General features: G+C 43.7%; 1 protein-coding gene across 4 annotated transcripts in view; it reads right to left on the reverse strand.

Moving 5' to 3' along the window:
* The window catches only part of LOC147617550 (uncharacterized), a 69,210-nt gene extending 53,956 nt beyond the window's left edge, over nucleotides 1-15,254 (reverse strand). The window contains exons 1-5 of one of the 4 annotated variants that reach the window (XM_086775819.1): nucleotides 15,154-15,254; nucleotides 14,964-15,059; nucleotides 14,774-14,890; nucleotides 12,875-12,958; nucleotides 2,652-2,818 (exon numbers count right to left, since the gene is read on the reverse strand). In XM_086775819.1, the coding sequence (XP_086631945.1) occupies nucleotides 2,652-2,818; nucleotides 12,875-12,958; nucleotides 14,774-14,890; nucleotides 14,964-15,059; nucleotides 15,154-15,183 (494 nt within the window). In that variant the 5' untranslated portion in view covers nucleotides 15,184-15,254. Of the gene's footprint in view, nucleotides 1-2,651; nucleotides 2,819-12,874; nucleotides 12,959-14,773; nucleotides 14,891-14,963; nucleotides 15,060-15,153 lie in introns of those variants that run through there. The other 3 variants (XM_086775821.1, XM_086775820.1, XM_086775822.1) reach the window with 3 other exon arrangements.
* Between the last annotated feature and the right edge of the window lie 476 nt (nucleotides 15,255-15,730).

A 15,730-nucleotide genomic window follows, 5' to 3' on the forward strand; every position in this document is an offset into this window, starting at 1 on the left:
ATTTTGTACTTGCTGTACTTGCTGTACCAGCCCTTGTACTGGCTGTACCAACTTTTGTACTTGTACCACCCATTGTACCAGCTATACCAGCTTCTGTACTTGCTGTACCAACCACCGTACCGGATATACCAGCCACTGTACCTACTGTACCAACCCTTGCTATACCACCCATTGTACCGGTTGTACCAGCTTTTGTACTTGTTGTACCTGCTGACCAGCCACCGTACCGGCTGTACCAACCACTGTACCTACTGTACCAGCCACTATACCGGCTGTACCAGCCATTGTACCTATTGTTCCGGCTGAATGGAGAGCTGAACCTGTTGTACCAGCTCTATTGCATGAAGACCCATGGTTTTTGGGGAAGAATCAGTACCCACACGGAGGTATATGGATTATATTGTTGGCTCGGCATTTCTACAGCCTATGTTCCGGCTTGGTTGCCTCGTGTTGGGCTGTGTTATGGCATTTGTATATGGATAATCCGGCATCTCCCGTGGGGGGAGTAAGGCCCTCAAAGCTTGTACATGAAATTATTCTCCTTGGGTAATAAAATACTCCAAGGGGGGGGTCAGCCCATTCCGGCCTCTATGCGTGTCACACGTGCAAGCTCCATTTTCAGCATTTGTGGATGTTTTGTCCAGCTTTTATGTTTTATGCAAAGTGATGATGGATATGTGTTAAGGCTGTGGCTATGTTTAAATGTTTTAATATGCTTTGATGGTATCAACAAGTGTGTCAAAGACCCTAGTCCCCCGGGCACCCACCGCGAGTTACATTGGTATCAGAGCATAGGCTTTCTTGGAAGCGGAGGCTTCCTTCTATCAATAAGGAAGAGAAAAGATCTCAAGTGGGGACCACACTTATCATCATTGCTGTTAAGCATGGCCAGCCGCTTCATAGCCTATGAAGCAAGAGCATGAGCAGTAGACAGCTTGTTGATCTAAGGATTTATGAATTCACAGAATTTTATCGTGGAAGTGTGAAGTTGGCTTTATGTGCACACGTTTAGCACTCTTTCCATATGGATATTGTGGATTATATTATCAAGCTTACAAGCAAGCTATATGGAGATATATCTCAGGATATCTTAAGGATATGGTGACGAGATATTTCTTTTGGCTTCATGACCAACCTGGCAAAGAAAAGCTAAGTATACTTTGAGTTTGCAAAGTTGGTACTTTGGCTATTTACTATGAAGTGTTTTTGATGTTCACTAACCCTTGTATAGCTATGCAAGGAGAAAGGTGTTGTTGTTTGCCTTGAGATGGTTTCAGGGAAACATTGTTTATGGCTCCCTTTAATGGGATGAATTCTTTTCATGGCTCCCTTTATTGGGATGGATTATATCCATGGAGATTTCTTTCTTGGATGAGATTTATATAGATATTGGGCTTCACAAGCAATTTCTATGGACGAATCTGTCCGAGTTTATAGAGAAGAAATCTTTGGATATCTCATGGATATGATGCTTTTATGGATAAAGTCCACCTCTACTCCAAGGTGTGTGGTTAGCACGGAGTATGTGGTAAGAGTTATGGTATACAAGGATTATGGTATACAGGTCTATGGATTCCTGGACTTCTTTTCTAGGGATTTGGATCCATCCTCAGGTTTATGGATTATGTTTAAATGTTTTAATATGCATTGATGGTATCAACAAGTGTGTCAAAGGCCCTAATCCCCCGGGCATTGCCGCCGCGAGTTACAGTAGTTCCTTCCGAGAGCAGCCAGCCACGGAGGGAATACCCTCCCCCAGATTAGCTCCACCTCTTTTAAGGGTTCGAGCACGTACATGTAGCCTATGGCTGTTTGATTGTAGCTAATAGAAGGATCTTTTCTCCATAACTTTTTCTTTTTTAAATGCATGACAACAGACTCAAAACTATTGCACACCTAAGAGTCTTTTTAGACTTACTAAAACATTGACATCAGTATTCTGTACGATGTGTAGCTATATGCTAAACGATAAATGAGCTTGCTTAAGGAATATTTTAGGCGCTGAAGACATTTGCGTTCATGACTTCTTTAAGATCTTTAAAATCAAAGTTTGTTGTTAATACAAGAGAAGACGTCTGCAAACAAATTCATCACGGCTATGCTAAATCCATATGAGGCTTGAGCAGAGCAGCCTGTGACAAGTATACAACCATGGGACAAGACAGATGATAAGTGTGAACTACCTTCCTGAGCCAAATGTGAATCTTCTTGAATCTTCTCTCAGTGCATGTGAGAGGTTGATGAAGTTTTCCCAAAAATAAGCAAGCCATTCACCCAAGGAATTGGGGATGCCCTCAATGGCATGTAGACATCTCTCTTTCCAACCATGCAGCTAGCTATTATAATCTCCCACGCTGTCCCCCTGCAATGAGGCATGGGCCAAGGTGATGGATGATCACACCCTGGCTAGCCTTTACCATGGCCTCATAGAACATTATGCTTGATATTTTGGACTACTATCTTGCAAACCCAATCAGGTACCATATGACCCAAATCTATTGCTACTACTCCCAGTTTTTTGGAGAAAAGAGTTCCATTAGATATATACTAATTTCCAGTTTCCTATGACAAGTTATTTTGCATGTTGTGTCTCGGACACATACACGCGTGCACCCATTCCCATAGCTACAATTAGAAATTGCATGAATTACCAGGGCATGTCACTGAATAATGGCCTTGTTGATAACACTTTGAAGTTTGCATTGTGTGAAGCAAATCTTCCAAGGCTTCTTTCCCAATGTGCAGCAGATTCTTTTGCCTTTTTCCGCCTTTTGGCTATCGTTTTCTGTTCTGACTCTTGTTTTCTTCTTAAACGCTCCTGCAAAATGTAGTAAAATTGAAAGTTTCGCTGTTGAAAAAGATTTATTCTATATCTAGACAAAGAAACGTGAAAATTTACCTTTTTGATTTACAAATATCAAAGAATTTGTTTCCATTTCAGAAAAAATCAAATGTCACAACGCACGTGACGATGCTTTAAAAGAAACAAAGTTTGTCTGATTCTTACATATTAGGTTAATCATCACACACTTTTTTTTTGTGAAACCACTGTTTTATCTTATTCTTGAGAACCCTCAAAGTGAGAGGCTCTCATTAAAGTACATCTAAAAACAGTGGAAAAACACTTCATAGTTCTACTAATCAATCTCCTACAACTCAAAACTGTCATGCAATGACTAACATAATGATCAATGAAAGTATACGTACTTGTCGATCTGAGGTTGTGCAAACACCTCATAATTACAATCCAACCATATTGTCCATATAGCCCAATAGCTTGCGCAGACAAAGAAAAGAGCATATTCGTGCAGTCCAGAAACATATTTCCAAACATCCAAAACATTTTCCCAAATGTCACCCCAAGGAATCTTGTTCACATATCCGAGGATAGACAATTCGGAAAATCCCTTGTGTCAGTGCATGCCCATAGCAAATGATAAATACTCTCCATCTGATGATTGCACACCAAATAATTTGGAGCCGCAATTTTCCACTTTGCCAAATACTCTCCTACCAGGAGCATTCCTGCCGTGAGGCATCTCCATAGAAAAACCTTATGTTTTAAAGGCAATTTGCTTTGCCATATGTTCCCAAATTACCTTTCCACCAGCCTAAGGACTTGTTCATATGCCACACCCAATCCACATGGTTGTGGAAGTAATCTATATGCCCTTGTTGTTGTCACTCTACAAAGAGGAAACTCTGTAATATAACCTAATCAGCTATTCTTTATTAACTAATCATCCTCTCGTTGCCCAATTGATATATATGACATACTCCCATATCCTGCTAGCTGAGAAACAACAAGTCTCCATACAAGGCAGTAATGGGCTCCCAATTGCCACCATCGTCCGTCTTGCTTGTGGAAATGATAATGGTCTTTGCCTTCGGTCGATATGACATCTCCCACTGTGCAAATTCTTTTTGTGCTAAAAAATAAGCTTTCCTTTGCTTAGCTAGCCACTGCCAATGGCGTATCAAATGTTCTACTTCAATGCACATTTTGAGCTACCAGTGTGTTTCCAGGAGGCACTGGCCTGTGTGCCCAATGCAAATGTATGAGAACAAACTTCCAGTCCTTCAACAATCTAGAAGAGTAGGAGCAGCTTGGGATTTTTCCATGTACCTGACCTACCAAGATATCCCGAAAGCACGGCAAGTTTGGAAGCCGATCCTTCCGGAGGCCTTCTGGAGGATCTAGTGGCATGGTCCCTTTCTAACTGATAGCGATGGCAAGCCCACTTGGCATTATCGACCACCTGTGTGGTTGTTTCCCCCTCCCCATTGTACGAGATAGCCTTCTCCTCCTAGAGCAGCTAGCCAGGGGCGAAGAGCATCCTTCCCCCTTTTGTACATCTTGACTATCGTTCCCCATATGAGGACCAGTTTGAATTTAGCCATTTTGGATGTTTTCTCGATAACTAATAGGAGAGATTCCAATGCCCAAAAGAATTAACCTTGTAACGTGCACACACTGCAGCCAGCATCCATGCCCATGGCTGTCCTTGTTCAACGATAGTTATTATCATGGTACTTTTCCAAGCCACTACATGGTAATGCACATTCAAGATATTCAGCCCACCATGCATTTTAGGGCTGCATACATGCTCGATTTTCAATAGCCTTAAAGCCTTCCTATTAGTGCTTGTGACATGAATGTCTCGAGCGATTTTTTGTCCCAAATCAGCAACGTATGTAAGTCATTACAATGGATTGTACTATTCGCAGTCTGACATGCAAAGGCCATGATTGTACTATTCGCAGTCTGACATGCAAAGGCCATGTGAACACGTGCCAGTAATCAACCTTTTGTTTGCACCCATGCAACTGCTTCTTTGAAAGAAATGTTCCAACCCAATGGATATCCCAAATGCCTAGTGATTTGGCTTGGAGGTGGTACTGTGCAGAAAGCCCTGTGGGTTCTTTTAATTGAAAAAGAGAGGGAGGCGATAAGGTGAGTGACAAAGTGAACAGGCTGTACAGAGGGAGGAAAGATAGCTATATTAAGCGTCTACTGAAGACCCAATGGGCCTATGAGACCTAAGTGATACAATAATGTCTAGGCATATCTCACCATGGAACTAAAAATAAAATAGAACAAATCAAAACTATCTCACTGGAGTGATACAAAACTATCCGTGGAAATCTCATCATATGGAATACAAGGAACATGAAACATGAGAGGAGCATCAGCCCCCAAAATAGATTGTAAACCACTATCCAAAATATCAAGCATGGGACAAATGAGTATGGCCGAGAGGTCTCCCTCAGCTCCGTCACATGGAAAGGTAGCTCAATGGGCGATGGAGCATGTCGGGGATCGTGGTTAATGTCCAAGGGGGGCGGGGACACCGGGCATGCTCAAATGTAGAGATCCGGTCCAAGGTAACTCCTCTCAGGCGTGGTGGGTCCATAGCACCCCGAGGTGGGTCCACGGGATCCACTCTCGTGGATGCATTGGCCAACTATGGAGATTGGTCCCCAACTTTCTCTAGTCAATTTTGGATGGTACACTTGATACTCGGGCCATAGTTGCCTAGGAGACTGTCATACGTCAAATGAGCAACAAGCGTACACCATGAGGTCCTGTTGAATTTGAAATCTTAGTACAATGCCAAAAGTCATATGGTTGGCACAAAATAACATGGCATCATACATGTTTGATCATAAATCATGAAAGTACAAGGCTAGCCGCTAGTAGCTACAAGCTGAATATGTGACTAGTCAGTGGTCACTACTGAAAGAAATACTGATATGCTAACTACTAACTAGTAAGAGCGACCAGTCACCACATGGCCACTGGCTAATAAATCAAGTCTCATGAGTCACCACTCACTCATCATCATCCAAGCCTAAAGATGAAGATGATGAGCAATCTCCATCTGTGAAGAGATTCCCATTAAAATCATATAGTGACTCCCTCTCCACCATGTATCTCATGTATCTCCTCAACAATGGTAGAGGGTCCAAGTCCCTCCATTGGAAAAGTCTACATCTGGTTCTTTGGATCACCTCTACCGCAACCTGTGTGCATGTTTAGCTACTAACATCGTCTCTTGAAAGAATTCTATGAGAAAATACTCTGCTCCTTCGTAAAGGGTGTAGACTGCACTTCTCCGCCACCTCAATCCAAGTGACCATTGATCACAAACCTCTCTTAGAAGTCTATGAAATTGTAAATCAATGGGATTTGATGCTTGAGGTAAACTCTATAAATTGAGGCATACTCCTAATGAGAATTTGCTGGTTTTTGAGTATCCATGCCTACATTAATCTATTTGCTAATTATTCACTAATTACGTCTTAATCATTTGCTAATCACTTTGTTAATGATGTTGATTCTAGTGTATGATCCACCATAGCTCATCATTATGCTCAAATTTCAACATGGTATCAGAGCCATGCCTAGAATCAATCAGGCTCTCCCTCTAGAATGTGCATGAATGTATACACCCTGGTGCCTTTAGAGGAGAAAGGATGACTCTGTTGAGTTGAAGAAGTGAGAAAAGTGATCGTGAGAGCTCAAGACTGAGCTTAAGTGTCTCGTCTATCAATACTCTCAAGTTCTCTGTGAAGCTGTATGTATATCTCCTCCTACTCATCATGTACTATGTCACTCTCCTCAACATGCTATTGATTGTGACGCTCGAGCTCCTCAACATCAATCTACATAGCATGTATTCACTAGTAGTTATTAGTAACTAGTCACTTTAAACTTTTTTTGAAGTATGGGTACGGAACACATGGCATCGGTGCGGTACGTATTGAAAGTACCCAAACGATGAGTACGAGTATGGAATGCAACTATGGTGTCGTGTTATACCACTCCATGTCATCCACCCCAAAGAGTGGAGCGATGATCTTCTCCTTCCCCCTAAGTTCAGCACAAGGGACGGACTGGAGCACGAAGTCAATATCCACCGCTATAGGGGGGGGTGGGGGGGGGGGGGCATTGAGCTTTTGCATCATCTGCATGACCTACACATCACAGATGTGCTTACCCATTTCTTCTTTCAGTACCAGGTGGGCTTTGATCCAGTGGCGGAGATCAACGCCTTACCTCGGTCTAACTGCAGTTCCCTGCTCTTCCTCCATCCTATTGGAAGCTTTTAGCTTCCATAGGGGCATCCTTTGGCCAGGTTCTAGAGATACCAGTCCTTCCCTCAGCTTCCACCGCTGTTACCACCACTCTTGATGGTGTACCCCAGGTCTTTGTGCTTGTTCCTGATCCATCGATTATTGATGATCATGTTATGCTTCAGAGACCTGACGGATCTCATTTCCGCCAGAGGATGGAGATTGCAGGCAGACCTAACCAGTGTCGGATTTGTCATCGACAGGGCCACGTTGCTAGAGATTGTCCCAGATCGAGGGGCCATGCTAGGAGGCGGCAACCCATCAAATGCCTTCTACAGTTGCCAAGACTCCAGTTGCTCCTTTGCCACAGCAGACCACACAACGTTGGGTTGTAATTAGGGATGGCATGCACCCTCGGACCCCCGTATCTGCCCCTTCACCCACACCCCTTGTGGAGCACCCTAACCCTTATGCAGCTCTTGCCTCACAGGATGTTGATCCTTCTTTGGAGGATGAGGCTTTGCAGGCACATGATTTGGATCCTTCACAAGAGGATGCTGCATTACAGTTAAAGGATAATTGTACCCTTGAGGATGATGTTCCGCATTTGCATTGTCATGGTACCTCTCCAGTTATGAGGACTAGCCCTGGCTTTTCCCTGGAGTGGGAGAGAGAGGTAAGGTTTACATCGTCAGATTTTCCCTCCCTTACCTATGCGAGACATACTTCCACCTCTAAAGGGGGTCCTTTGTCGACCACGAGATCTGGTCGTTCCTACTCTGAGTCCGTAAGAGGATTGTCTCTTGGAACATTCAGGGTCTTGGGCGTTTTTTTCCGCATCGCCGAAATTGTAAAAACCCAGCTTCATTGTGCAGTCACAGGTGGACCTATGGATGTATTGCTCTTGCAAGAGCATAAACTGGATGCTAGCCAGTGTGGGAGATCAGGCAAGCTTCTCTCGGGACACACCTTTTGGTCACCAGCTGTTGGTACCAAGGGTGGTGGCTGTATCTCGATTTCAGCTTTGATCTTGCCTTGCATCATTGGACATGGTGTCATTTTGCCTGTGAGAGCGCAGTGGATCCTTCTTATGAAGGGTACTACACGCATTGGTATTCTCAACCTCTATGCTCCTAACCATTGAGGTTGCCTCTTGCCGATCATTGCAAGATCAAAGCTGAAACCGAGATACAAACACCACCCTTGCATCATTGGACATGGTGTCATTTTGCCTGCGAGAGCGCAGTGGATCCTTCTTATGCAGGGTACTACACGCATTGGTATTCTCAACCTCTATGCTCCTAACCATAGAGGTGAGAGGATTACCTTTTGGAAATCTCTCACTACACTAATGCCTCTTGCTGATCATTGCATTATTGGTGGGGATTTTAACATGGTTGAGATGCCAACGGATAAAAGAGGTGGACATGAGGGCTTGGTGCATCCTCTTGAAAGAGCGTCTTGGGAGAGGTTCATACTCTCCATTCATGGCAGAGATTGTTGGCATGAGGATGACATTTCAAGGAGACCATCAACTCTTCTTTATTCATGGTCTAACAAGAGAAGAGATGCAGGATGTATTTATGCACGGTTAGACAGATTTTATGTGGATGATTGGGTGCTTGACAGAGGTGGACATACTTTTATTGCTACAGGCACCTCTAAATCGGATCATTGCCCAATGGTTTTATGTATTAGAGATCCGAATTGCCATGGATCAGCACCCCATGTACGCATCCCTGATCATTTGTTTTCAAATGCAGAGCTATCACGTCGTATGCTTGATATTTGGAGATCTCATGATTTCTCACAGGCCTCTCAAAGCCTGGCCTCTGCTCTTTGTGATATTAGTGACTTTTATCACACATGTGCCTCTCTGAGAGGCAAGAGGCCTTGGATTTAGAAAGGGCTATTAGACGTAGATTGGCTACCTTACAGAAAGAGCACAAGAAACATCCTCATGCTCAATGGGTTGCAGATTCTTTATGTATTGTTAGGGGCCAGCGTAGAACTTCATCACTCTCTTGAGCAACGCACAGAGTACCGTTTCCATGCCCGGAATCCTTTTGGACACAAATGGGTGGCAAATGTAACAAACATTTCTTTGCTACTCACAGCCCATCTCATGCCACACATAGTGTCAGGCAGTTGCAAGATTCACATGGCACTCTTCACTCAAATCCTCTTATGGTTATACAGATTGCCACTAATTTCTATCACCAGCGTCTTAGTACTAAGCCGCACTCTGATTTGAGACACAGGGCACAGAGAAGGCCTGGAATGCATTGCCACATTTGATCACTGAGGAGGTGTGTGCCGCTCTCGATGCCCCTTTTTCTATTCAGGAGTTCAGTCATGCTCTTCATGCCTTACCTCATGGTAAGTGTCCAGGGGAGGATGGCCTCTCCCCTGTTTTTTTCATTACTTTTTGGGATGAGATTGGGGCTGAGATCACATCGGCTCTCCAGGAGATGTGGGACACAGGTTCTATGCCTCCTTCTCTCACTGAGGGGCTTATTTATCTTATTCCTAAGAGTGGGGATAAGACATTGATTGGCCAGTGGAGACCTATCACCTTACTTGGGACTGCATATAAGATTCTTGTTAAGGCAGTGAGCATCAGATTGCAGCCAATTTTGCAGGATGTCACTAATGATACTCAGAATGGATTCTTACATGGTAGGAGCATCAAGAGCGAGCAATCAACCCTTAGCCATTCTGCTCTTGGATTTTGAGAAGGCCTAAGACAAAGTGGATTGGGACTTCCTTGAGGGTACTCTTAGCCATATGGGCTTCTCTCATAGATGGATCAAGGGAGTTTCATGCATGTATCGTGATGCCCACAATAGAGTGCTCACTTGCAGTGATAGAGGAGAGTGGGTTCAGATTTCTCGCTCAGTACGGCAGGGTTGCCGTTGAGCCCCATTATTATATATCATAGTTGCAGAGGCCATGAGCATCTTTCTCCGCTCCACTGCTGGAATTTCTCGATTGAGGTTGCCTCTTCGTAGTCAAGAGGAATTGGTTGACTCTGAGTTAGCTGGTGACACAGCCATGTTCTTGGAGGCTTCACATATATGCTTATGTTCCTTCCGAGTAGCACTAGAGGAGTTCTGTTTGGTAGCAGGGGCACTCATTAATTGGCACAAATCTGTTGGTTTTTGGGTTAGTGATTCACTAAGAGTTGCTTGGAGTGCAAAGCTTAGTTTTGCTTGGATCAGCAAAGGATGCATTGCTAGATATTTGGGATGCCAAGTTGGGATTGATATTTCTCTTGCAGAGCAGTTTGCTCCGGTACTTATGAGTATCCGGAAGAAGCTCCTCCATTGGAGCTCCAAGAGATTAGATTTAGCTTCCAAAGCTTTGGTGGCTAGTTAGGTATTGCTTGCCTCAGCTTGGTTTATTGCCTCTTGTTGGTGCTTCTCTCGTGCGTGCATTGGTCAATTGCGGAGATTAATCTGCAATTTTCTCTGGTCGGGTTTGGATGGCATCTCAGACACTCGTACCAGGGTAGCTTGGCTCACAGTTATTCAGCCCAAACGAGAGGGGGACTTGAACATTATTGATCCAGATGTTCAGCTTGGAAGGATTTTTTCTTGTCTCAGATTTCCAGATGTACACCCCGGGTCAGGAGAGACTGGATGCCCAGCACACGATTTTTGTTCACAGAGGCTGATATCAGGGCACCATCTTGCCCTCTTATAGCAGCCATCGTCAGAGCATGGAGAAGCATGAGATCTTTTTTGCGACGAAGGCTTCCTAGGTCTTTGGATGAGGCTGACCGACAACCTATTATGTGGAACGAGCTCATCAGGGATGAGGCCGGTCGGCCACTTGGTGCATCTCGTTATATGCAGTGATCAGGATGGGAGAGATGTGCATACACAATTCTTGCTTAGAAGACCTTTAAGAGTCTTCCAGAGGATCGGAGAGCTGCATCCATTCAGCATCTTAGGGGCTCTTACATTCATATTGATCAGAATGATGCAGCTATTCCGCATGAGTGGCTCTCTGGGACCTTTCATGGAGACTATCATCCGAGTTGGCCGGGAGTTTTTTCGAGGATAGGCATACCTCTGCAAGTCATTGCTCTCTCGGGCCAGGAGGCTACAGATTGCATCATTTACTCTATCATGTCTGAAGGGAGATTGGGGAGACGTAGTATGGAGGAGATCATCCCAGATACTAGGCTTAGTCCAGTGAGGATTGTTGGTCGTTCGGGAAAGCATTGGTTCATTGACCCTTCTCCTCAGATAGTGACTCATGGCTCTTGGTGTTTGTGGTTATATGGTGGCAGTCCTATCAGATATCTTCAGTGGGATCCAAGAGAGTGGGAGTGGATTGATGCCTTCGATCCTTTGAAAAGCCTTCCTTTTTTCAGTTTCACCGTCCGGGATGCCAGGCTTCTCCTCACTCGACAGATGCATAGGATCCCTACTCTCAGGCCTCATTGGGAGAGCTATGATATTTCTCCAGTGATACAGCGCACATATTGGCATAGACTTTGGCACTCATACAGAAGGAGCCAGATCTCTCATTTCTTTTGGTTATTCTTACATGGTGGTCTCCCCACCAATCAGTGGAGATCGGTTTTCAGTGTAGCACCTTCCTATCCTAGGTGTGCGGCAAATTCTGAGATTGTACAACATTGTTTATGGGGATGTAGCACTACACAACAGATTTGGGGTTCTGTAGCCCAAATTGAGTGGCCGAGCCATGCATGTGACTTTGGGGGTAGTTGCTTGGCTCTCCTAGTCCGGTCCGCAACTTTTTTATGAGGACAGTGGTACAGATTCTGCTATTTTCATTCGTAGAGGAATTGCCCAGCATGGTTTATTGCAGGATGTCCCTCACTTTGATTATACACCCCCCAAACGGAGGATTGACACCAATTAGGAGATTGTTGCCAGTATTACAACATGGCAGATCTGGAGAGCCAGATGCACGGAGGCTATTGAGGGTGTCCAGATTTTTGGGTCTCAATGCATTAGTACTATATGGGGTGATATCATCTATACTCTTATGGCTACTTGGGCTTGCATTCAGGGGCCCTCTTGTTCTGCGCAGGCAAAGAGCGTGATATTTATGCGGGAGTGGGACCATGGCATCTTCTTTTCCTCTAGTACCACAGGTCTTACATGGCATCATGATGCTCCTCAATGGTTGAAATCACCTTACATATTGGGGTGATTCTATTCTTTTGCGGCTTATAGCTGTGATTGTTGTATGTTTTTTCATACTTAATAGAAGTCTCTTTTTGAAAGAAAGAAAAAAATTTCCGAGAAAAAGAGCTTTTTGTTTTGGCATCGCCTCCATGCCTCTCGAATACCTCTGCAAGTTTGTTTATTATGGCTTGCGGCCAGGAAATTCTGTCTACATAAAGCTCCTTGAATTTTTTTTTTTGTGATTTCTTCTGATAACACTTTCCGATACTCCTCCTTTCATGACTGTCTAATGCAGAAAATCAAATACAAATAGGAAGCTATTCATTTCTAGCCCTCAAAAAAGGTGAGAAAAGATGCAACCATGGAACAAGAAAGGTGAAAAAGATGCCAAGTGGGGACAAAATGGTATCATAAGCAAAGAAAATTTTGCCAAACAGTGAAATGGTGAAAATCAGACATTTACATACATCATTAAAATGATGCAGTTTGTGATATAGCTGTCTTGTTTAACTTTTGGTGATGCCATCCATACAGCTCCATAAATGATGTTTTCTCAGTCTCAATCATACCATGAACTTCAAGGATTGATGCAGTTGAGACTTTCTCAACATTTGAACCCAAAATTGGCTAACCTTTTGCAATGCGGTTTTATATCTAAGACCCTCTAGATGCCGATTGACCTCAGCCTGTTTTGCTAGCTCCACATTTCTTGCTTCCTACATGAAAGATCAAGGATTCTTAGATCTTCTCAAAAAGCAGGAAATTTACTTATGCGAGATGCATGTCATGATTAAACTGCTTGCCTTTCTGAATGAAACACATAGCTTACTATTGTTTTTCAGGGTCTGCAAAAGAACAACTAAGTTCATGGTTTCAAAAGGACTTGTTTCCTAGGTATAGAAAATTGACAGTCAGCAAGTACATGCTTAATTCTGGAATCCTTAAATGACAGTAATGATTTAATCTCTGTGTAAGTGCCTATAATGTGAGCTCTTAGAGCTGTTTGCAGGCAAGAAAATAGCTCCTTTTCCACATCTTTAAGAATCTTGATAATAAGAGTCATAAGAATCGACCTTGATAATAAAGGTCATTCAAACAACAATAATTTTCCCTCACAACTAAAAAGAAACTAGTACACCTAAATACAATTATCCTTTGACTAAAAGAGAAATTAGCATAATGTCTGCCCCAACAGCATATTGTTCTCAGTTGATGCTGTGAAAAAGAGTGCAGGATTGCTTTCATCTTTACTTCTATAACACTGCACTCAAAAAAAAAAGTATAATGTGTCTTGATACATTTGCCAAAAAAAAGAGTGCAGTCTCAAGAGACTTTTAAACACAACGCTCTCAGTATCATCACCAATCAACAAACGCCTTGATTCCCTTATAGTCAAGTCTATGAAAATCTGTATTCTATGAGAGGGGGAGAACTGAGACAAACAGCTGAGTGACACAGAAAAACCATGACTATATTGAGGCTTTTTTTTTTAATGTGTAGCACACATCTTATTTTGTCTTGCTATCTGCCTTGACTCAAGAAGAAACTTAAGCCTGTAACAAAATGCAAACAAAGGACTGTTGCTGGTTAATGGCTCATATAGCAGGCTTGGTTGCCCGGTACCGGCTCTAAGAGGTGACACAGTAGGGCAGTTTACCCTCAGGAGTTATCATACGGCTAGGGAGACGTGCAGCTTCTCTGCCCCCTCCACCACGCACTCACATGACAACTCAGGCGAGACACAGCATAGAGATTACTACCATCACACACAGACTAGAGACTATGCACACAGTACACAATTACACTGTACTGGTCACAGAGAGAAAAGAGAATAAGAGCGCACAGTCAGAATTGGACCAACTTGACATAATCTTATCTCATACCTCTGGAATACAAAAGAGTCCCTTCTATACATCCGAGCCGACCACACAGCCTAAGGGTAAGCTCCAGAAAGTGAATACAGCCAGTAGATGCCGCGCCTCTGAATGCGCCGGCATTGGTGCAATGACCTCCATAGTAGGTGACCACCGCTGCTTCTTTACGATTCCTTGGCGCTTGATTCCAAAGTGTTCCCATTACTTCTTGTTCTATTGGGCATTCCCGGTGGTTACCAGTACTTCCTGGGAGTTACTGGGAGTGCTACACGCACATTACCAGTAGTTCCTGAGAGTTACCAGGAGTGCTACATGCCCATTACTTCTTGTTCTACTGGGAGTTACCAGGAGTGCTACACGCCCATTGTACCGAGAGTTCCTGCTGCTGCACACTGCGCCGCATGCTGGACATATGCACAGTGGGCACCCTTGGTGGCTACAGATCACCCACTTCAAATCGATTCACTGTTCTGGAGTGCTATATGCCCACTATACCAGGAGTTACTACGAGTGCTACATTGTTTTGAAGATTGGGATTATTTAGGTCATCCGACCATCAAGAATACATTGAAACAAGGCCTTCCGTTGATAATTTGCCGCTGATTTGCAGTTGTGTTGGTGAATTTGAATTTCATACGGTAGCAGAGATCAGCCTACCTGATTCTGCATGACAAGAATGGCAGCATCATGGCCGTGGCCCATGCAGCGGAGCGCATACTCGCATTCTTCCTCGAGTATCGCAACTTGCCTTTCTTGTTGCTCTCTCCATAGCTCCTGCACAAAGCAAGCTGTGTTAGCCCCGGAATTATAATAGCGCCTGATCAAAATAAAATATGATGGATCGAACCTTGAAAAGCTGCACTAGCTTCTGCTTCCTCTTCTCCTTCTTTTCCCTCAGCTTGTGAGCCTGCTCCGTTTCGAACTCCATCTCTCTCGCTCGCACCTGAAGCAAAAGCAACAGTACGGACGCAATCTTGTGCACTTTACGTTACGTCGCACCAAAAATCGTCCACAAATGGTCGACGAAAGCTGCTTGCCTGTTGTTGGAGGGTGTGATGAATCGTCATGGCCCGCACGTCAAGAATGGCACTTTGGGTTTCCGTTAGCTTGTCAACCTTATATACGCAAGGTGTTTCAAAGTCTATTTGTGCATCATGCGAAAGAAATGACATTCTAAACTAGCACCTTGCAAGTAAGCTTGTGAAGCTTGCGTTCTTGGCATTCTCTTTTATCTTACGCCAGCAAAATCTTGAAATCTTTGAGAACGTTGGAAAGGGGATTTAAACTCGAGGGGCATAACTAACGTTGACCCTTAGTGCAACTCAACTTAACTAAGGTATCACATACGGTGCATAATTAATTAATGAAAAAAATTTGGGTGCTTATTTCACATAACATTATCATGTATAAATTAAATGCCTACTAATGGATGCAATTTAATTATTCCACGTCACATTCACATTCAATGAGGCAATTCTCCCCGATCCCTTTGCCTTTCTTTTATGCAGTGTCCATTGCCATCCTACCATCATAGTATTTTTGTTGTTGAAGCACATGCACAGGCACCCATCTTTGATGAACACTGTAATTTGGTGGGCCGATGTGCTTGGTGTT

Source organism: Cibotium barometz, chromosome 36 (genome assembly GCF_041138505.1).
Source record: "Cibotium barometz isolate CiBa-2024 chromosome 36, ASM4113850v1, whole genome shotgun sequence".
Classification (NCBI taxonomy): Eukaryota; Viridiplantae; Streptophyta; class Polypodiopsida; order Cyatheales; family Cibotiaceae; genus Cibotium; species Cibotium barometz.